Consider the following 21,698-nt stretch of genomic DNA (forward strand, 5'->3'; position numbering starts at 1 on the left):
TCAAAATTTCCTGCTCTTTATAAGTAGCGTTCCAGAGCCCAAATATACCTTTCAAGTCCATCTGCAAGAATTTTTTCCCCTTAACTATTTTTTAGTTATCAAATTACATACATTTAAAAAGGGTTCAGTTTGGTTTATAGGTCCTGGCTAACATGCTCAAGCGTTTATTTTTATCTGCTCAACCTCACACCTGTTTTTGCTTATCAAACCAGACTACAGTTTAGCTTGTAACAGCTGTTAAATGCAGAAGTCTGCCTGTTCTTCATGTGTATCCAAGGCTAATCACTTTGGGAAGGGTTTAGAAATATGCTCTTATGAGAATACCCTGTTTATGGAGAAGCTAGTGAAACAAAGCAGACTACTACCAGTCAAACAACATTTAAATCTGCATGCACATGAAAAGCAAATCTGTTTTAATGACTATCAACCTTATTTGTGAAGTATTTTGGGAATTTAGTGGGTTAATGGAGCAGTCACTTAGAGTCACTAAGAACAGGCACATTGTGCAAGCTAAAACCAATCCAGAATGAAGGGGTTAAAATCTTTTTACTTCACTCAATAGTCTCATCCTTCCTTCTAATGTTTGCAGCCATCATCAAAACACCTATTTTAAGATGCCACAAGTTCTGCCTTCTGTGTTGGAGAAGCTAGCAACAGCGTGGAGGAAGTTGGAAGACTGGTTTGTATTGTCTGGGGCAAGTATCAAATTCAAAAAGATTAGCCTGCATGTCTAAATCCTGGTCACATGGGCCAGCTTTAATACAAATTTCTAAACTAAAAACATGGGAAGTACTAAAGGAAATAAGTGATGCACAAAATCATAGAGAATCATAGAATATCAGGGTTGGAAGGGACCCCAGAAGGTCATCTAGTCCAACCCCCAAATCAAATACTCTATTCCCCTCTGAAAAGCATGCAACTTACACTCTACATAGAGTGGCACCCTTTATGGTTAGGGAGCAAGACAGCTTTTATTATGAATTCATTTCTGGCCCTACTCCCAGTCTCATTTCCACAGGCTTATAACTTCCAAAATCATTCACCATTTGGATCAATACTTTCAATGCCAGACTTTTTCCCAAAAAGTGATTTGTGTGCACGTGTGGAAAATTATACCAACATTGCTATGGGCTTTTCTGATTTATGAGAAAGGATTTTTTGTTTTGGTGGCGGACAGAGATGTGTGAGGGGGATTTGGGGGGGAAGTGGTTCTGCTGCAATTTTTCCTGCATTCTACAATACCCTGCAAATTACCAGCTCTCTCCGGAAAAAAAAAAAGTTGTAAAATACTTATCACAAACCGGGGGCGGGACCCCTCAGGGGGTTGTGAGGTTATTACATGAGGGGTCATGAGCTTCAAACCCAACTTTGCCTCCAGCATTTATAATGGTATTAAATATATTTAAAAAGTGTTTTTAATTTATAAGGGGGGGTCATACTCAGAAGCTTGCTATGTGAAAGGGGTTACCAGTACAAAAGTTTGAGAACCACTGTCATAAACCAAAGGATGTGCAATGTGGCATTTAACATTGACCCTTACCTACTAAATTTTTGGACAGATTTTCACTGTTCAAAATTAACTTGCGTTCTAGAACTTCTGCTGGTTCTATTTCAGATGGCTCCTTTCCCTTCTCGGCTACACAGTGTCCTCTGAGCAGGCAGGTGCTGGGCCTAGACGGGCGGGGGGGAAGGGGGGGGCGCAGGCTTGGTGACAGGTCAGCACAGAGGGAGCCAGGGACATTGCAGCCAGGAATGGGCAAGGGAACATAGGGGATGGATCCACCAGAAGCCTGGGGCAGAGCTGGAGTCAGGCAGTGTCAGGAGCCAGGTTGCAGGATTTCTTGGACAACAGATCCCAGCACAGGCAGGGGTAAGGCCAGGACAGGATGGACTTTGTGGGGTGCAACCCCTGCTTCTCTGGAAAGCCTGAGTTTTCCACCACCCGATCTTCATCCCAGCTCTACTCACTACCCCCAATCTCCCACTGCTTCCTCTTAGGGCTTCCCACACCCTGCATTCCCTCACTTCTTTTTTTAGAACTCCAGCACTGGTCTACCTCCAATCAAAACCATTCCATAATGGGAGCTAGCATAAACCCCAATGCAAATGAAAATGACTTAACATTTGATAGTGTACAGCCATTGTAGCCCAATGCATTAATGGCAAATGGAATGAGTAAAACCTGGGAATCAAAAATTCCTAAATTCTAAACCCAGATCTGCCAATGATTCACTGTGCGATCTTAGGTGAGACACTTAGGCAGAGTCTACGCTAGAAAGGACTTGCTGATACAGCTATCATAGCAAAAAAAACCCTCTTAGTGTAGATGCAGCTTATATAAGCAAAAAAGCACTTTTTTGCTGGTATAGCTTATACCAGTACCCCCAGTGAAAAAAGTTACCAGTAAAAGCAAATTTTACTACACATTACTATATAAAAGTTTTTAGTGTAGACCTGGCCTAGCTCTCATTTTCCCCATTTGTAAAACTGAACATCAAATCATGCTTGTTCTGTGTTTTGGAAACAACTTTGATCCCCAAGCATGTGTTTCTTTTCTATAATCAGTAGATAATGTTTATTTGAATAATTTTGCTATTACATATACTATATAATATATATTGATTAATTGCAGTTAACTCATGCGATTAACTCAAAATTAATTGCAATTAATTGCGGTTTTAATCGCACTGTTAAATAGAATGTCAATTGAAATTTATTAAATATTTTGTATCTTTTCCTACATTTTCATATATAATGTATTCTGTATTGTAACTGAAATCGAAGTGTATATTATTCTGGATTACAAATATTTGCACTGTAAAAGATAAACAAAAGAAATCTTATTTTTCAGTTCACCTCATACAAGTACTGTTGTGAAAGTGCAACTTATAAATATAGATTTTTTTGTTACATAACTGCACTCAAAAACAAAACAATGTGAAACTTCAGAGCCTACAAGTTCACTCAGTCCTACTTCTTGTTCATCTAATCGCTAAGAGAAACAAGTTTGTTTACATTTACAGAAGATAATGCTGCACTCTTCTTATTTACAATGTCACCAGAAAGTGAGAACAGATATTTGCATGGCATGTTTGTAGCCAGCATTGCAAGGTATTTATGTGCCAGATATGCTAAACATTCACATGCCCCTTCATGTTTCGGCCACCATTCCAGAGGACACATTGATGACGCTCGTTAAAAAAAATAATGCATTAATTAAATCTGTGACTGAACTCCTTGGAGGAGAATTGTATGTCCCCTGCTCTGTTTTACCCGCATTCTGGCATATATTTCATGTTATAGCAGTCTTAGATGATTAGCCAGCACATTGTTCATTTTAAGAACACTTTCACTGCAGATTTGACAAAATGCAAAGAAGATACCAATGTGAGATTTCGAAAGACAGCTACAGCACTTGACCCATGGTTTAAGAATCTGAAGTGCCTTCCAAAATCTGAGAGGGATGAGGTGTGGAGCATGCTTTCAAAAGTCTTAGAAGAGCAACACTCCGATGAGGAAACTACAGAACCCGAACCACCAAAAAAGAAAATCAATCTTCGGCTGGTGGCATCTGAGTCAGATAATGAAAATGAACACGTACTGCTTTGGATTGTTATCAAGCAGAACCCGTCATCAGCCTGGACGCATGTCCTTTGGGATGGTGGTTGAAGCATGAAGGGACATCTGAATAGTTAGCGCATCTGGCACATAAATATCTTGTGATGCCGGCTACGACAGTGGCATGAGAACGCCTGTTCTCATTTTCAGGTGACATTGTAAACAAGAAGCGGGCAGCATTGCCTCCTGCAAATGTGTAAACACTAGTTTGTCTGAGCAACTGGCTGAACAAGAAGTAGGACTGAGTGGACTTGCAGGCTCTAAAGCTTTACATTGTTTTATTTTTGAATGCAGGTTTTTTTGTACATAATTCTACATTTGTAAGTTTAACTTTCATGATAAACAGATTGCACTATACTACTTTTATTAAGTGAACTGAAAAATATGATTTTTTGGTTTTTTACAGTGCAAGTACTTGTAATCAAAAATAAATATAAAGTGAGCATTGTACACTTTGTATTCTGTGTTGCAACTGAAATCAATATATTTGAAAATGTAGAAAACACCAAAAAGTATTTAAATAAATGGTATTCTATTATTGTTTAACAGTGCGATTAATCACGATTAATTTTTTTAATCACTTGACAGCTCTAACATATACTGAAGACTAGAGTTAACCTAGAGCTCTTTTCAAAGAGCAAAATCCATACCAGTTACTCATAAGTCTTCATCCAAGACACTGATAAAGAGAATCTCTTGGAACCCTTGGTGCCAAACAAGTTGAAAATCTCACTCGTGCATTATTGCTGAATGCAAGTTAATAAATACACTTGGCCAGATCCACTATTGTGATATGGTTGTTGTGTACTACCCCACTGATGCAAAACACCTGTAAATCCAGCTTAACTGGCCAGTTAGAATGGGTTTATGGCTGCCTGGTGTTGTTGAGTGGCACAAAGCAACTGGAACATACCAGTGAATCTGGACCCATATATTTATATATCACTTTTCTTTCCAAAGGAAACCAAAGTGCTACAAACTAATATATAAATTATATATGCATAAAGGGATCACTTCACCTACCACTGAAATGCAGTCTACTTTATGGTGAAACAGCAGCTGCTTAAAGTTTTGTATAATGCAGCTGAATTATTAAAGCAGGAAGAAAAGCATGCCACAGAGGAGTTTCAGGTATAGGGAATCTGGCCAGGACATCTGTATGTCTGCCAAAAGGGCCATGGGGATCTTTAATGTTCGCAAGTGCCCAGGACCTTGGTTTTAACAACTAATTCAAAAAACCACCACTTCCACTAGTAAACATCCTGTTGGAGGAGTATTGATTTAACGTGGACTCAGAGGGAAGGGTGCCATCTACTGAATCACGTAAACAACTTCCATGGAGTCCATCTAAAATATTAACATATCCCAAACCAAGCAGAATCAGGCTGATTACCACCACAAGGTATTACAGTTGGAATTATTAGGTAAATCCACACTTCTGAATCAAAGTAGTACCGCACCAATCTTTATATAAATACAAATATATTACTACATAGAATACTGAAGTCTGTGTGATCATCCACAGGAGATTTCCCGATTAATGCTGTTCTAAAACCAATTATTGATTTATTGTAGATATTCTGCCTGGAAAGCCACACCAGTTTCTTCTCCCAAAGAATTTTTCTGGCATTTTTCTATCCTAGCACAATTTACAACATGGTTTGCAAATGCCTAACACAAACCAGTTTATTAATTACAAAACTATTTTCATGGTAATTTTTAAATACTGAAGAAATATAAAATCTTAAAATTCAATACATACTGGATCAAAACAATAGCTAAGTCTAAATTGAGACTGTTCGCGGCTTGTCTCGTTTTTGATCGGACACATGGCTGCTGTGTGCGCGCATCACTGTTAGAAGTCAGGGATTTTTATTTTTTGTAACACAAATTTGTTGCAAGATGAAGTTCCACATAAAAGATCTCAGCTAGATTCTCTTTTTTGGGGGTTGGGGGGTAGAGATAAAAATTGAACTGAGTTAGACATTCTGTAATGGTCACACTTGAACAGATAGAACATTCCAGTTTGGGTGCCATGCAATCATAATGCTCATCAATGAGAAGCAAGGTTCCAGGTACCTGGGGACATAATGTGGTGCAGCAAGGACTACCAGAACTAGAGAGCCAATTCTGGACATTCACATTAATCTAAAGTTCAAATGACTTGAACTAGTTTCCACATCCTCTCCCCTTTACACAAGTTGACTTAGATCACAAGAAACACAAAGCTAATCATATAATTCAGTTAACGTTTATCAAAACAGCTACAGAAGAGATCTCTCTCAAATGTTATAAAAAATTCTTTAGATGTTCTTTTCCTTGCCAAAACATTTAAGCAATCACTTGCAACTTAAACAGACACACACTCCCCACTGTTCTATTTATACTTTACATTATAACATTGTATTCTGCAACTTACTATGTGCAGACAAGTCCATTATGTTTAGTCACTTTTCTCAGCAAACCAGGCTTTTGCACTGGCCTTAGGTTAATTTTAATAACTAAGACCCTGATTACGGCAAACTCTTATGCACATGCCTAACTTTACTACTGTGGAGTAAACCCAAAAGTAAATCCAATGAAATCAGTGCGACTAAGTAATGGCAGTAAATTCACACGCACACATGTATTTGCAGGATCAGGGAATGAGGCTATGCCTGCACTTAATGCGACATGTAGAGTACAGACAGCACATGCCAGCTATTACACGTAAAAATAGCAGTGTAGACCATGAGATGTGGCTTAAGTGAGTAGAGTGCTCTACATGCCGGAACCCCCGGGTATATACCCTACACAGTTCTCTATATGCTCAAACAGTGCCTCTCATTTCTACACTGCTATTTTTTGCAGTGTAGTGTCCTGCTTTCTCCACCACAGTAAAGGCTCCAGCAGTGGGGAGGCAGCAGGGAAAAGCTTTGGCAACTCCCGGATATATGAGCTTTTCCTCACTGCCTCATCACTGCCAGAACCTTTCAATGCAGCGTATAGATACATGCGTAGTGCCTGTACTCTACACTCCACCAAGCGCTAATCATATTCATACTGTGCTAGTAATTCCTTTTAAAATCATTAGAACTACTCGAGCAAGATAAGATACTACTCAGCATGACTAATGTGGCATTATATGCTCCCTTCATAACACTCCTGCCATCCCCCTGACAGAAGTGCATCGCTGGCAGTGCAGCTGTGGATTGCCAGCTATGAGTAGTGAAGTGGGAGGTTTCGCAGTGCACGGAGCTGACTTCAGTACCCTTCTGTGAATTTTGTCCCAAATCAAGGGCAGGAGGCAAGAGCCCACCATTCTCTGCTAGAGCACTGCTCCCATGATGCTACTCAGCTCCAAAGGAGTATCATTTCCTTTGATGACCATACACTATCTGTCAAAGCACTGCGTTTTCAAAAATTGTCTCTAAGTGCATTAAGCACTAACAGCAGTTGGCAAGTTGACATTCTGATGGGAGTAAACCTATCTAACCTCTTTGAACAGAGCAGAACTTCATGAGCAGAACTTTTTAACCTTCGTTAACTGAAAGTAGTTAATAGAAACTGTTTGAAAGACCAAGCTATTCCTTAGTTTTAACAATATCTTTCAACCTACTCCTACTTCCAAACAGATGCCCTCTAGTCTACAATCTCCTGTTGGAAATCCCGGACTGTCATGTGCTCCTTATACACAGATAATGCCATAAGCAGCTTTGATGACTGGATATCAAGTGCTTCCTTGGCAATGACAGCCCAATACACTCACAATATTGATTATACCTATATGGCAAAGCAATAATTTGCTACTTTGTGACAAATTAAATTAAAGGATTACTTCAGAAATTTGATGAGAAATGTATAGAAAAACTTTTGTATAATATCTCCACATTTCCATTTTGCTACTAGATGGGCACAGTTGTATTTAAAAAAAAATCAAATAAGCTATATTACTCTAAAGAAAACCTATTACGGAGCAGTGCATATATGATATAAATGAAAGACTTGTAGAATTAAGTTTCTCCTACTTTAATTAAAATGATTGTTTGTTCCCTGTAAATTCTGTTACATTTTAACAAACCTGTTAAAATATGACATCTCAGCAATAGACAAACATAAGTGAGAAGTTGTATGTTAATGACTCATATTTTCAGTTTTTCTAACAGCAATAAAAAATTGCTTTATCATTTAATGTCATTATTTTACCCCTTTTCCTCTCAAAACCCCGTAAGTGCAATATATTCCATACATTAAATTTAAGCTGCTTACCTGAATGACTTTGTAGAAATAGGCATACTGTCTAGCTGTATTTTTATATTGGCTGAAGACATCATGTATGGCCTGAGTTGACTGAAGATACTGCACTTCATCTTCTTCAAAATATAGAGGGGTATCATATTCACTGGGGAGAGTTTGGATGTATGGCAGCCAGAAAGAGTTAGGATTGGCTCGTTCACAAAGAAGATGGAATGCCAATGTGATATTGCCCATGGCCTGGAGAATTCGGTCTTGAGAATACAAGGACCCTGAATTAACCATAAAGATTAGTAAATGGCTGAACTAATTGCCTGGAAAATAGTTATACTAAATGTATTTTAAATTAATAATTAAAAATTGTGCATGAGTATTGTACCAAATAAAAGTGTCTGGGGTCACCAGTGTACAGCACTGCCTGAGATAGGAGATGGTTATCTTGAGTGCCTGTCATACAGCTACGTGGTATCTTTAAGACATTCGGATACATTTTTGTATGGTTAAAAAAAAGATTAATCCAAAGTAAGGTATCAAAACATAAGCAGCTCACTATTTACATTTATAGCACATACCATCTCCACATGCATTAGAAACTACCAAAACACATCAGGAATTCCATCACCACTAAAATGCATCCACCCTCTCAGGTGAGAATCACAGCCAGGCAGATACCTGGTGCATGGGGCAGGGAAGGAGATGGGAAAGAGGAGAGGGCGGCAGAGGGAGGAATGGAAAAGGGAAATTAAATTCAGGTCACTGATACTTCAAGACTCTAGATACCGAAAACCTGATGTTTAGACTGCTATTCCATTCCCATGTCAATTTGTAATGCTGTATCAAAGAAACTCTTCCCATTATACACATCAATAAGGAAATTCAAAAACTGCTCTTACCTAACACTGAATTTTTAGCTGATTCAACTGTCATCAGCAACTTTCTAGGAACCCAAAGAAACAACTCTTCTGCCTACGGGGGATGGGGGGACGGGACAAAAAAACAAAAAAACCCAAGAAAGTTCAGAAATGTAGTTACTGTTTCACATGAAATAACAAAAAACCTGTTTCTCTAAAATATCTCAAATATACATGTAAATAAATTAAGAAAATTAAAGGTTTTCATGTCATTTTTTAAATCCTAAATTTATTTTGAATCAAGACTCCTCACCCATCACTGCCAAGTAAACTGAAATGCTATGAGAACTTCTTACTTTATATTACATTATGACTTAAAGAACATAGGTCGAGCCACTACTTGATTTAAAACATCATGTATAAATATTACTTTAACAATATTATGTTAAAATGAATTTATCTAGGTTACAAAGTCAAGCACTCAATACTTAGGAAGTATGCAAAGTTAAGATGACTGCGCCACCTTAATTCTTCCCCCTCATGCGTATGTGCTATGATGCAGTCTCTAATTACGTGAAAAATAGAATGTGATCACAGGACCCTTATCTCTCTTAGTGTATGGGGTGGAGGAAGCTGTTCAATATTTTATCCTCATCATTCAATTAGTAGCCCTTACTTTATTAACTACACACCATCTAAATCCTGTAATGAATATGGAAATATTAATTTCCTTGGCATCTTTGCTATGGCATTTTTCAGCATAGTATCTGAGTGTCTCACGCACATTAACAATTGTCTCCACTGCAAGATAATAGAGCATTATCATCCCAATTTTACAGCTGGGAAACATACAGGAGAGAGAACCTTTACCCCAATGGGCTTACAAAATAAGAATGAGAAAAGTACAATTGATACATTCTGTATAAGGTGACCAAAAGATGGATTTAAAACAAATCAGTGTTTATTTAAATTCAGCTTCAAATAAATATTACAGCACCACTTTGGTTTGGCAAACTAATGCAATGAGAAAAAAAAAGTGTATTTTAGGAAGGAATTTGAAAAAAAGTGAAAGCCTTGTACCCTGGGGGTAGACAGGGAGTAGCAGAAGGGAATATGTAGAACGAAGCATAAAGACACAAGGAATGGTGAGCTAAATTGTCTGGGCAGAATAAATAACCCAACTAAGGATTCATAATTAGCACTTTTACACAACCCATCAAACAACTGCCCAATGTTAAAGAACAATACTAAATTTCTATTGTAAATTTTATCTCTCGTATATATAGTTTACAATATTTTTATAACAGTAGTTCCAGTGAAGTGAACTTTACATTGGAGGGAGGGAGAGAGAGAGAAAAGAATGGTTTCAATGTCCTGCTGTCACATTTCCAATACATTTACAGACATGATTTTCTAATCTGTTCAAATGTTCATACGTTCACCTTTATCTCCCTTGTTGCTTTCAAACCAAAGCCCTCTTCTTCAAAATTTGCTAATTCGAAACCGTCTGTGGATGCTCCATTTTCAGTGGCCCATTTCATTAGTTCAGGAAAATAGTCTTCTCTTTTTCCATCAAAGGTAACAGACAAACCTATATGCACAATTTATAAAAACACAGAAATGAGAGGATCTAACAGGCCACAGAGGGTCAATATAAACCACATGTAAAGGAAAAACTCCTAACTATCCCCCAGCTATCCTTTGAAGAGGTTGGATCAGAACTGGTCTTTGTTAAAAGTAACTCAGTAATGTTCTACAGTCATATCCAATTTTAGTCAACCTAAACATTGCCACATTTGCTTACCAGTCACCTTAGAAATGGCAAATCAAACTAGTCTGTGAAAGAAAATGTCTGAAAATTTTCTTTCCCTTTTTTCATTTAAATGAGCTGAAAGTAAAGACATTCCAAAGCTAAGTGTTGATGATAACTGCATTGATCAGGACATACAAGTGAATGTAGACAGACCCCAGGGATAGATTTAAGTGGAAGGTTGCAACTTTACATTGGATAGGGATGCAGTGTGCCCGCTCATCCACCTCCCAGTCATTGCTTAATACCAGGCATTTATTTGGGTCCAGTGCAGAGTTACAGGGTTCCGCAACATATAACCACTAACTTGGGATAGATCCTCCTCAGGCAAGCCTTAGGATTCAGCTCTCTTCTTAATCCTCACCCCCTCTCCCAGTGGGTAAGAGGATACCAAAGGGGATCCTCTGTTTGTGAAGACTTCACGACTCACCTTCTGCTACAGGGTACACCAGCAAAACCCTAGGTCTCACTTACCTCTGGGAACTAGCCATTTTAGCCTTCATATGCACTAGACATTGGCTATTGGGGATGCCAGCAATTAACTTGGTCACACCTCTTGCCTCCATCTGGTATCTATTTCCTGCCTGATCCAATCCCTAAGATCCCAAAGCCAACGTCATCCCCTGCATCTGACAATTACACTCCTTTATTCCTAAAAGAATAATTGTACTGGACGTCCCTATGTAAGATGACTGAGCCATCTGCATCCAGACAGAGTCTGGATAAGTGTTGATGGTAAATGCATTTGTAAAGAAAAGAAGGACTCCAGAACAGCGGTTCCCAATGCGGTGCCTGTGGGTGCCATGGCGCCCGCCAGGGCATTTTTGTGCACCCACAGGACACCTCGCTGCAGCATTTCGGTGGTGATGTTTCCAAATATATATATGTAATATTTATCCATAATATTACATGTATATGATACATTTGGGCAATAGTATTATGGTTAAAAGGTTCTGTATTTTTCAATGAAAAAGTACACAATGTAAAATATTCAAACTCTGAGTCAAGAAACTCATTGACTAGCTTTAACTCTGCTATTGTATATATGCATTGTGGTAGGATATAAGGCAGGGTATCTATTACATAATACTAGACAATGGGACATAACACCAGAAAACAACGTCAGAGAGGGAAGAAACATAATAGAAGTTCATCCCGATCCAAATACATGATCAAGTCACTCAAACAGCATCAGTTTAATCTTTAAACATCACCTCCTGACAACGGGAATATCAAAGGCCTAAGCTACTTTTAACAATGTGAGGTTTTTATGCATTAGTCAGTATCTATTCTTGTAGTTCTTGTAAAATGATTTACAAGTAAAATACCTACTAAAAGGTACAGCGATGAACACCATAAAAAAAGGGGGTTATTTATACCAAAACTAAATAAAACATTTTAATAGTATATTCCCAGATAAAAACTAAATTAATATAGAATTAAAGTTGAGTACAGATCAGTTGATTACAGTAAAACACATTAGAAGAATGTTTCAGTTATCTGAAAACAATCACCAGAAAATTCAGAGTAAAGGTTAACCTGCAAACACATCCAAACTTGTTAAGGTATGGAAATGCAAAGTTAATGCATTCAAGCAATTTAAACTCTACCCAGTAGTAATGTCATGAAAGGTTCCTACAGTTAGTGCATAATATGGTTTGTAGTCCCAAATTAAATTAAAACTGATTTTTAAGGACTTTTTTTTTCCATTAGATTTTTTTTTTTTTTTTTTTTTAAACAAACACACAACAGAAAATAGGTTGATGATCAAGTGACTATTGCTGTAGGAACCTTACCTTCTGCATTTCTTGACTTTAATGTTGCATTAAATGATTTTGGGGTGGGCTGTTTTGGGGGTTTTTTTGCCCAAAGTTAAAATACAATTTATGAAAAATTACTGCTAAATGCAATCTCTGTCATGTCTGGTAACACATTCCAAATTAGAATATGGTACAACGCATTTAGAATGATCAACTCAAAATTTTTTAATTTTTGCAGAGCTACCGTGATCTAGATGTCAGACAATGGGGTTGGGAATCACACGTCCTAGCTGAGCTCTATTCCCAAACTGACCACTGTCTCACTGAGATATTAGGCAAACCACAACCCTTTGGTGCCAAAGCTTGCCTGTCTATAAAATAGGGATAATACCTCTAACTTGCTATTGCATTCTTAGATGAAAGTATTTTTATTTATTAATTTATTAATCACAAATATGCTTTTTTTGCTTATGACAAATTTTGTTTGTCCCTTTTGTAGACATTTTATTAATGTAAGAATTAACTTCATAATAAGGCTATTTTTAGACAGTGTTCATACATAAATCTCAGATATTAAGTTTAAAAAGATGCATCAGCAAGTGAAAAAAGCTATTTACGGGTCAGTGCATAAAACTATTTCCCATGGCTCGGGGTCAGATGATGATTATATCAAGAGAAAATTCATTCTAGACCATATATTAAATGGGAAAAGCCAAACTTGCTGAGGCAAATTAATAGCCCACCCAAATCTTGTCTACCCTACAGTTCAAACGTTCTCTCAGGGGGAGCTAAAACCATAGTTTTAGCTATGTGATTATGTCAGATGAGAACAGCTACTACAATATCCCACACAATAAATAGTTACATGTCATTTTGGCATAGAATTCCAGTCACACACTGACATTATTTCTGTTGTCATACAAAGACACTTATTCTGCCATTAGCATGTTGTCCAGGGAATTATTTCTTTAAAAAAAAAATTCCTTCCTTTCCAGCAATGTCTGAACTCTTGCTTTAATCCAAAGAGACACTTAAGTTAAACAAAACACCCTACTAGCACTTAAGTGCCTAAGCAAGAAACAAAAAAGACTTACTTACAGAGGTCATTTTGACTTCAACTTCCTGTCTTTATGAAGTTTGTTAATATGTTACTTTTCACTAGCAATATCTCCTGTATTTGAATGATTTTCCATGCACCTGCATAGTTGTTTGGTATAGATCTCACTGACATGCTATTCCAGATACACAAGTTGCTCTAAATTTTGCTGTTTTTCTATTACCTTTTTGTTTTTTGCGGATTTTCTCAACAAGACCTCGAATCTGCACATATTCTTCCCATTCCTTTCCAGGACCAGGGGTTGGGCTGCTGCATTCTGGAAGCCAAAAATATCAAAATAAGAATATTTTAATACAATTTAGTTCTTTTATCATCTTGAGAAAGGCCTTGCTTTTATGCTAACTTTAACTGGACCTTACTACCAAATGTCCTTCACTAGATACATTATTGGACAAAACATGTATTGTATAAACACTATAAATTTCCTATTCTTTGAAATGCATGTAGTAGAGCTTTCAATTTCTCATATCACTTGCCTCAAAATATGTCACTTTGATCCATTTGTCTATTCTCTGAGAAAGAAAAAAGATCCGATAGCTAAAAAAAATTACAAAGAAAAAGAAAAACTAAAGAGACAGAACCATCACCAGAATGTTTCTTCTGGATCCTTGTAACAAAAATAGGTAACAGCAACAATACTTGGGTCAGGTGAAAGATAAAGCTTACTATTACTATTGTTCTTTTTATGTTAATATAATGCTGTGAAATACTATGTGAGTTGGGGCGGAAACAGAGATTTAACAATAATTTTCTTGCTTTGGACTACAACCACCACCATCCCAGCAACACTACATTGTGCCATTTTCCCAATTTTGGATGCGACTGAAATGCACACTTAAATTTATCCAAGCAAAAACCACCTTTTGCAACTTGATTAGAACTCTAGACGTTCGGGATTGAACAAAATATCAAAGCATAGCCAAAAAAAAAAAAGGCATCAGGGCCTTATTTCTGCTTCGAAAATCAGGATATACAAGTCATCTGTGATAGGAATGAATGTGTAGAGTAGAAAGTGCAAAAGCAAGCTATACCGTAGGACTCAAGTGGTATAACCACTTCATTGTTTTACCACTCTGAATAATGGTGGCTCCAAATCCTAATTTTCTTGGTATAGCACTTGAGTGCATTTAACAATAGGAAAATCAGGACCTGTTTTTCAACAATGGCACAGCTGCAGTGTCACTACCAATGAGAGCTACTGTGGACAGGGATCAGATGATGTACTGCCATGTCATGAAAACCAGCGGTCTTTCATAACCATGATAAACACACTGAGCTCTTTCTACACTAGCCTATATACCATCAGTAGCAAAAGTGAAACTGACTCTCTTAGTTACTCCTGGGGGCATTCTGCACCAAAAAATTAAAAATCCTGTGCATAATATTTTAAGATTCTGCAAAATTCTGCAAATTTTATTTGTCAAAATAACACTACATAATCACACCAGTTTCAATAATTTTGGTAATTTATTTCAAAATACCTGTCACCAAGTATGTCTGTAACAATACAGACACACAAATTCCCCGAATACAGAGTACAGAGTTAAAGAAACCCCTATGACAACCCAGTTGTATCACTGCTCCCTAGCTCCCCACCCCGAGCCCAGCCACAGGGTCCCCCTTTGCCCAAATACCAGAACCCCTTCACCCCCAGAGTCCAGACAGTCTCTCCCGCAGAGCCCAACTGTGGTCCCTCCCCAACCCCTCCCCCCACAATCCAAAGGGAGAAACAGCCTGATGCTCAGTCCCAAGCTCACATGGAGTTTCCTGAGTGCTGCCCTCTCCTTCCCTCAGGACATGCTGGGAACTGCAGTTACCAGGAACCCTCTAGCTCCCTCCCCACCCCCCCAGCAGTGTCTTCTATGTTTAAGCTGGGCTCTGCTGGGTCCATCGGCTCCTAGTAGTGGCTAGCAGCACTGCAGCCCATTTCTGCGGAGGAAAGGGAATTCTGCATGCCCGTTAATTTCTGCAAAATTCTACATTTGCACAGTGGTGCAGAATTCCCCCAGGAATACTTAAGTGTAAACAAAGCCTATCCAATGGATGTCATTTGGTGAGCTCAAAATCCTTCTATAAGAGCTTAGGGCTATTTGTAGCTCCAAGGACCACAGCTGAATAATGGAGAAGGTTCATGAAGAATGCAATTATTTCAAGTTGCATTGTTTCTCTACCAGGTGACCATAGTGCTCTGATACCACAAGTTATACTTTAATTCAAAATATTTTCCATTTGTTAATCAGAACAGTATAATCCTCTGTGTTTACAATTCAGTAAGATATTTTAAACAAAGATGCTTTGGCCAAGTAAGCTTAAGTAGGGTTTTCGGTCTGATACTTTTTAAATGTGCAGGCACATTAGTAAAACTTCAAACTGCACAAAATATTATATATACACACAAAGTAAAACTGAAATTGGGATATAGCTGTAGATAAGAGATTGAAATCTCAAGGCGACACCTCCAGGAAACTTAACTAATACAATTAACTGCCTATTAGGGGAAGGGGAAATAGGTCTTTTTTTACCCATTCTTTCCCCTCTCCTGCTTTCTACAAAGATGTTTAGAAAATCAAACTTACTCTGTAATAATTCACTAATTATGTTCAACATTTCTTTTGGAGAAACTGTTGCTGTAGCTCCTGTACCTGACTTCTGAGTTTTCACTCTGCTCTTCTTCCCCATCTTCCAACTAGAAAGGAAAAACAGACAAACTGTAATTCATAACTAAGCAGCAAAATATATTAACTAAAATGTGGAGTAGACAAGGTCCTCTCCTGGTAGATGCTTTAAAAAGAAAAAAAGCATTAATAGTCATCTATCATCACACAGGTAACTAGGTGCCAAATGTTGCCTCCAGGTCCTCCAAATAGTAAGACAGACAGCTTGGCACTGTCTGGAAAGGAAGTTCATTAAAGTTTTTGCATATAACTATGGCAGAAGTATACCTTATATAGGGATAGAAAAATATACCATATCAGTTTGGCATATTAAAAAGTATCTACATTGTCCATAAGAAAAAAGCATTCATGATGTGTATTTAACAAATATAAGGATAAAACAAGTGTCATATTATGGACACCAACTATCATGACAACTTACATTTTACTCTGAATTAAGTTGATACCTGTTTGATTGGCCCAACCAAGTAAAGAGTAATTCAAAACGAACAGCAAGTTAAAAGTTCTACTTCAAGATAAAAATAAAATTATTATTTATGTATGTAATCCCTTTGGAGCAGGTACTCCTGAAATACCACACTGAGCCTCTAGGGGACTCACCCCAAACTACAGTACTAATGATGACAGTGGTTCAGGACTGCTTCCCAGGGTGCAGGGCAGAGGGAGAACTGGCTAGGAACACTACTGGGACCAATCATGAGCCAGGACTCAGATACAAGGGGCTGAGTTTACTTTCATTTGGCTGTGTTTGGAGTGTAGCAGGAACGAGAGCTACACAACCAGGGATGACCTTTCTCTCTCCACATTCCTTCCCAAGGGAAGGCTGAGTCCTTTTGGGACACTGAACAATGTCATCACAGAAAAGACTAAAAACCCCAGGAGGTTGAGGAGAAACTCAAGGTCAGGCTACACCAAGAGCCAGCCTAACTGCACATTGGAATCCAGATCAAAGAGCCACCATCTTTGGTGTGGATACTTTGTAAAAACACCCTTATTTATTTTGATATTGTGCTTTAAGTCTACCACTGATTTCAGTGCTGCACCAGCTAGCAAGACTGAGCCTAAACTCATCATTTGCCTAGGCAGGTGCTGGGAAAGAACAGGATGGCATGTATTGGCTGTAAATGTTGGAAGAGGTAGAGTTTATGTATTGTTTATTTTGTCTTTTATTATTCTAATCCCTCTATCCATTGTATCCTATCCAGAATTCCCCAAAACTAATAAAGCCCTGGTTACTGTTTATTACTCTGGAAGTTGTAACAGCTATTTTATCGTGCTCTAACAGACACTCCTCTATATGAGACTGGGTGCTGAATATTTTCCCCAGGGACAATTCTTGTGTGTCCTCCTCATCAGGAGGGGTTTCTTTGGGTGGAGGCACCGGGTGCCACCATAGGTGAGCCCACACCCCCAGAGGAGAAAAAAGAGAAGACTGCAGCCGCACCCCAGGTATAGGTTACATGTGCATTTGCTAGAGCTGTCCATCTGTGGCTTAATACAATCAGTTAAGAAAAACATGTTTTTACAACCACAATAACTGAGCCATTGGTCTACTAATTCTTAAGATGATTTTTGAGAGGAACTGGGCTATTGTAGACAGACAGCTGTCTGCAAATTTTAAATACACCTCTACCCCGATATAACATGACCCGACATAACACGAATTCGGATAGAACACGGTAAAGCAGCGCTCCGTGGGGGCGGGGCGCTCTGGTGGATCAAAGCAAGTTCGATATAACGCGATTTCACCTATAACGCGGTAAGATTTTTTGGCTCCTGAGGACAGCATTATATCGGGGTAGAGGTGTATGGATAAACTTATTCCAGAAGGGCAACTTCCAAGGCAGTTTACGGTTTTTGATGTGATGAAGTTGTAACTAGAGGAAAAGCAGCTTTGAACACACAGTTGGCTACAGGTTTTGTTTTGAGTGTGGAGTAGAGAACATCATGTGCATGTTATAAGGATCAGATATATATGTATCCAGTCACAGCTGTTTCACACAAGACGACAAGAAAGTGGTACCACGTACAGCTTATTCACAGGATAATTTAACCTCTCAGAGTACATTAATATACTGTGAAGCTATATTAGTAGGGAACATGGTCAGTAATGAGAATCTATTTGCATTTAAAGCATTACTAAAATATAATTCATTACCGAGTATATTATAGACTCCAGCTTCTTCAGTGTGATGATAAAAAAAGGTAAATTAAAAAGGTACAGTAAAACAAGAGTATTAATTTCATAGGAGAAAAGATTTTTGTTTTAAAGCAAGTTTTTGTAAATTCAAACTGAAACCGAACCCACAAAAAAGAAAACAAGTTCTAAGTCAGGACTAACATAGCACGCATCTCAGACTGTGGTGCTGAGGCACCACACCACAAACCTATTACAAGAACCAACAAATTCTGTGAACAATGTTTTTGGATTGACTGTATAATCCTGATAAATGTGTTTTCATACAAGTGGTTACACTTTTTATAACAGATCGTGACCAATATATGGTCACGATATAAATTCTACCCACATTTTCATTTTCTCCTTTGAAAATGTATTTGTCATGTCCAGACTCTTGTTTCTTGTCATCAGAATGTGTGTCTGGAAACAAAATCTTGCCTGCAGAATTAAACTAGCAAGCCCACTTCACGTAACAGAAAAGCAAGCAGTGGACTGTGGTATCTTGAGATATTGTGATAAGAAGACATTTCCCTTTATGAAACTCTCCATTTTGATTACAACTATACATTTTTATTCAGTTCACTGGGAAGCCATTACTACCCCTCTTCCCACCCCTCCCAAAAAGAAACTCAGAATCAGTTGTTCAGATCTATTAAATATTGTTACATCTAATAAAAAAAACAACAAAACCGCGTGCGCTGCTCAGCAAAAATAAAAATTTCTACTGAGTTGCCACCATACATATTTGTGTGGAGAAGTCTTCTCCAAAACCATCCCAGTATAGCTAGCATTTGCAAGGAAGAGAACTTCCTAAAGATCTCATTTAGATAACAAAATATTGCTCCATAAAACAGGCCCAAGACTAGGGGCAGACAGAATTGCAATCCACTTACATATGTCCACAGAACAGTGTATTTAAGCAACAGTCCCTCCCTGTCACATGGTTTACCAGGAAATGAGGGAGGGCAACAATAGCATCATGCTGAAGAAAGCCATATAAGAGACAACACAGTCCTTTATTACGAAGTTGAGAATAAGTCTAACTGATTTGTGGAACTACTTTTATAATGAGAGTTAAATTCAGATTTCACAGGTGATAAGAGATTTAGGATTTGATAAAAAAATCTAATAGCATTTGTCCTAACACCCTGGAAACACATAACTTCAGAAAACTGATCCTTCCATGGAACATTTCTAATTTAAAATTAAATCTGAATTACAAGAGATAATGTGTACTGAAGATGAATAAAACACAAAACTCTTTCAAAGAAAAATTAAAGAGACCCTGGTTCACCAATAAGGCAGTGAAAAGACATGCTCCTTAGCAGAATACACATGACAAATGTGACAAACATAAAATGTATCTAGTTGTATGGAAACAGACTAAAATAAAATTTGGATTAGGGCCTATAGATTTGAATGACCACCAATAGCTATGGTCTATGTTTCATCCTTCTATCCAAATGATAATTCTGTACAGAACTAATGAAACTGTCCAGCAAAATGAAAAGAATACAGTGATAAATAAGCTTGGTTACATGGCATACTCTATATTTGGAAATATGGCTATCAGCTAGCTTGGCAAAAAGAAGCATGCACAGACAATGGCAGTGATGGGTTTAACTGATCTTCCTCCTCTAACATTGCTGGCAAAGAGATGTTTTGTTGCACCAGGCTCTGAATTTCTGTCCTAGCCACACACAAAGAATATTCCTTTAATGAGCTATTAAATGCTCCCCCCCTCATTTTTAACAGCTTTTGAAAGAATGAACATGAGACACTTCTACCAAACATTTTTCCCTAAAAGGCACTTAGTTTGTAGCAATTTCAATTTTTTAAAATGACCACCTAAAAACAGAATATGTAAGCAACCCGCGAGTCCACTAGTATATAGTTTTATAGAGCTTTTCTGTGTCATAGCATTAGAGACCTATAGAAATATGGTGCTAAGATTCCATGTCAAGCTCTAAAATATGGACATTTCAAGACAATGTGTCAGGACAGACTAACTGTTGTACAGTGTTCAATCATTGGGACATACTGATGGAGAGTAGGTAAGGTCACAGAGGGCAGAATTAAGGTTCCTACAACAACTGAAAGGGGTCTCCAATACCTATGTAGGTTAATGGTAGAGTTTAATTGCTCTGAACACTTTTAATGAGAAATTTTTTACTTAATTTTTTCAAAAACTTATTACCTCTTATGGCTGTGGGGAAAAAAGTAAATGTTTAAATATTTGTGACTAATAAGGGACACAAAATCAGGCAAGTGTCAATAAATGGGTGGGATGAGGAAAGATTTCTGATTTTTAAGAAATCAGTTTGGGTCTATAACGAGCACTACTTTTACTTGCAACCACCCATGTGTAATGTTACTTGGAAGCCAAACGTTCACACCCTGTCACTTTTAAAGAAGTTATTATAGAGGCTCATGTTACTAATCATTACTTATGCAAAAAGATACCAAGGTTAACGACAGACAAGTGCACCTTGCATGAATAGATCATATTTATTACTTTCATCACAGTTTAACCTGCTCATACAGTATAAACCTATGGTTGTCAGCAATGCACTTGGCTGCAACCAATGCCTTTTCCCAATTCAAGCACTAACCCTGTATCTTCGACCCTCGCTACATGTCTGTTCAGTGAAGGTACACCTACAGAACTTCAGATGTTTGACTGAGTGCTTGAGTAATACCAGTAGAAGCTTCAAAAATTCAGCCAGGCAGATTGGACTTGCATATTCCCTAGTGCTGAGAAATGCCAAATGGCCCTGTGTGTTCTAACTCTGGAAGAATAGAATATATTTCTGAACAAATACAACTCAATCCTTATTTTAAAAGCCTTTAAAAACTGGAGGAATAGAATTAACTCAATTCTAGATGAGACGATGAGATTAAAGTAGGTGAGACTGGGTCGTACTGGATACAGAGTTCAAAAGACAAAACTTTCTGCCCAAAGTCTTCAGTGAGTAAGACAAACTCCATTATATACAAATCACTGACTCTCCAGTGCTCCTTTCAATCTCTTTTTACAATGCACTAGTAGCATCTCTGACTCCAAGCCAGCCATAAAGTTAATCATTTATTTATGGATTACAAACATCAAACAAAATTGTTAAACCATAACTCCTCTTTCAGAATTTCACTTGGTCTATTCACTTTTTAAAAAGAAAAATTAAGAAAAATGTACTGCTGAAAAATAGTTTTATTGTAAAACAGACTCTAAAAAATGACCAAAACAATAATACCTTGTACTGAATATTAACACCAATGGGACAGATTACATTTGATTGTGTAAATCATATATGAATATTAATATTAACATACCAACTGGAACTCAAAAAAATGCTGTATTAAAGATTTAGTAGAAACATATCTATAAGTATACAACTCTGAAGTAGCTGCACCACACACAGCATTCCTTACATCAGCATGCAGTCTAGCTTTAAACA

At 37.7% G+C, this 21,698-nt stretch overlaps 1 protein-coding gene across 2 annotated transcripts in view; it reads right to left on the reverse strand.

The window, feature by feature from the left end:
• The window catches only part of SETD3 (SET domain containing 3, actin N3(tau)-histidine methyltransferase), a 66,899-nt gene that overhangs the window by 33,730 nt on the left and 11,471 nt on the right, over positions 1-21,698 (reverse strand). For both annotated transcript variants that reach the window (XM_073349613.2, XM_078853382.1), the window contains exons 2-6: positions 15,966-16,075; positions 13,553-13,645; positions 10,145-10,293; positions 8,745-8,817; positions 7,867-8,123 (exon numbers count right to left, since the gene is read on the reverse strand). In XM_073349613.2, coding sequence (XP_073205714.1) covers positions 7,867-8,123; positions 8,745-8,817; positions 10,145-10,293; positions 13,553-13,645; positions 15,966-16,068 — 675 coding nt within the window. In that variant the 5' untranslated portion in view covers positions 16,069-16,075. The remainder of the gene's footprint in view (positions 1-7,866; positions 8,124-8,744; positions 8,818-10,144; positions 10,294-13,552; positions 13,646-15,965; positions 16,076-21,698) is intronic.

The sequence above is a fragment of the Lepidochelys kempii genome, chromosome 6 (assembly GCF_965140285.1).
Source record: "Lepidochelys kempii isolate rLepKem1 chromosome 6, rLepKem1.hap1, whole genome shotgun sequence".
NCBI classification, from domain to species: Eukaryota; Metazoa; Chordata; order Testudines; family Cheloniidae; genus Lepidochelys; species Lepidochelys kempii.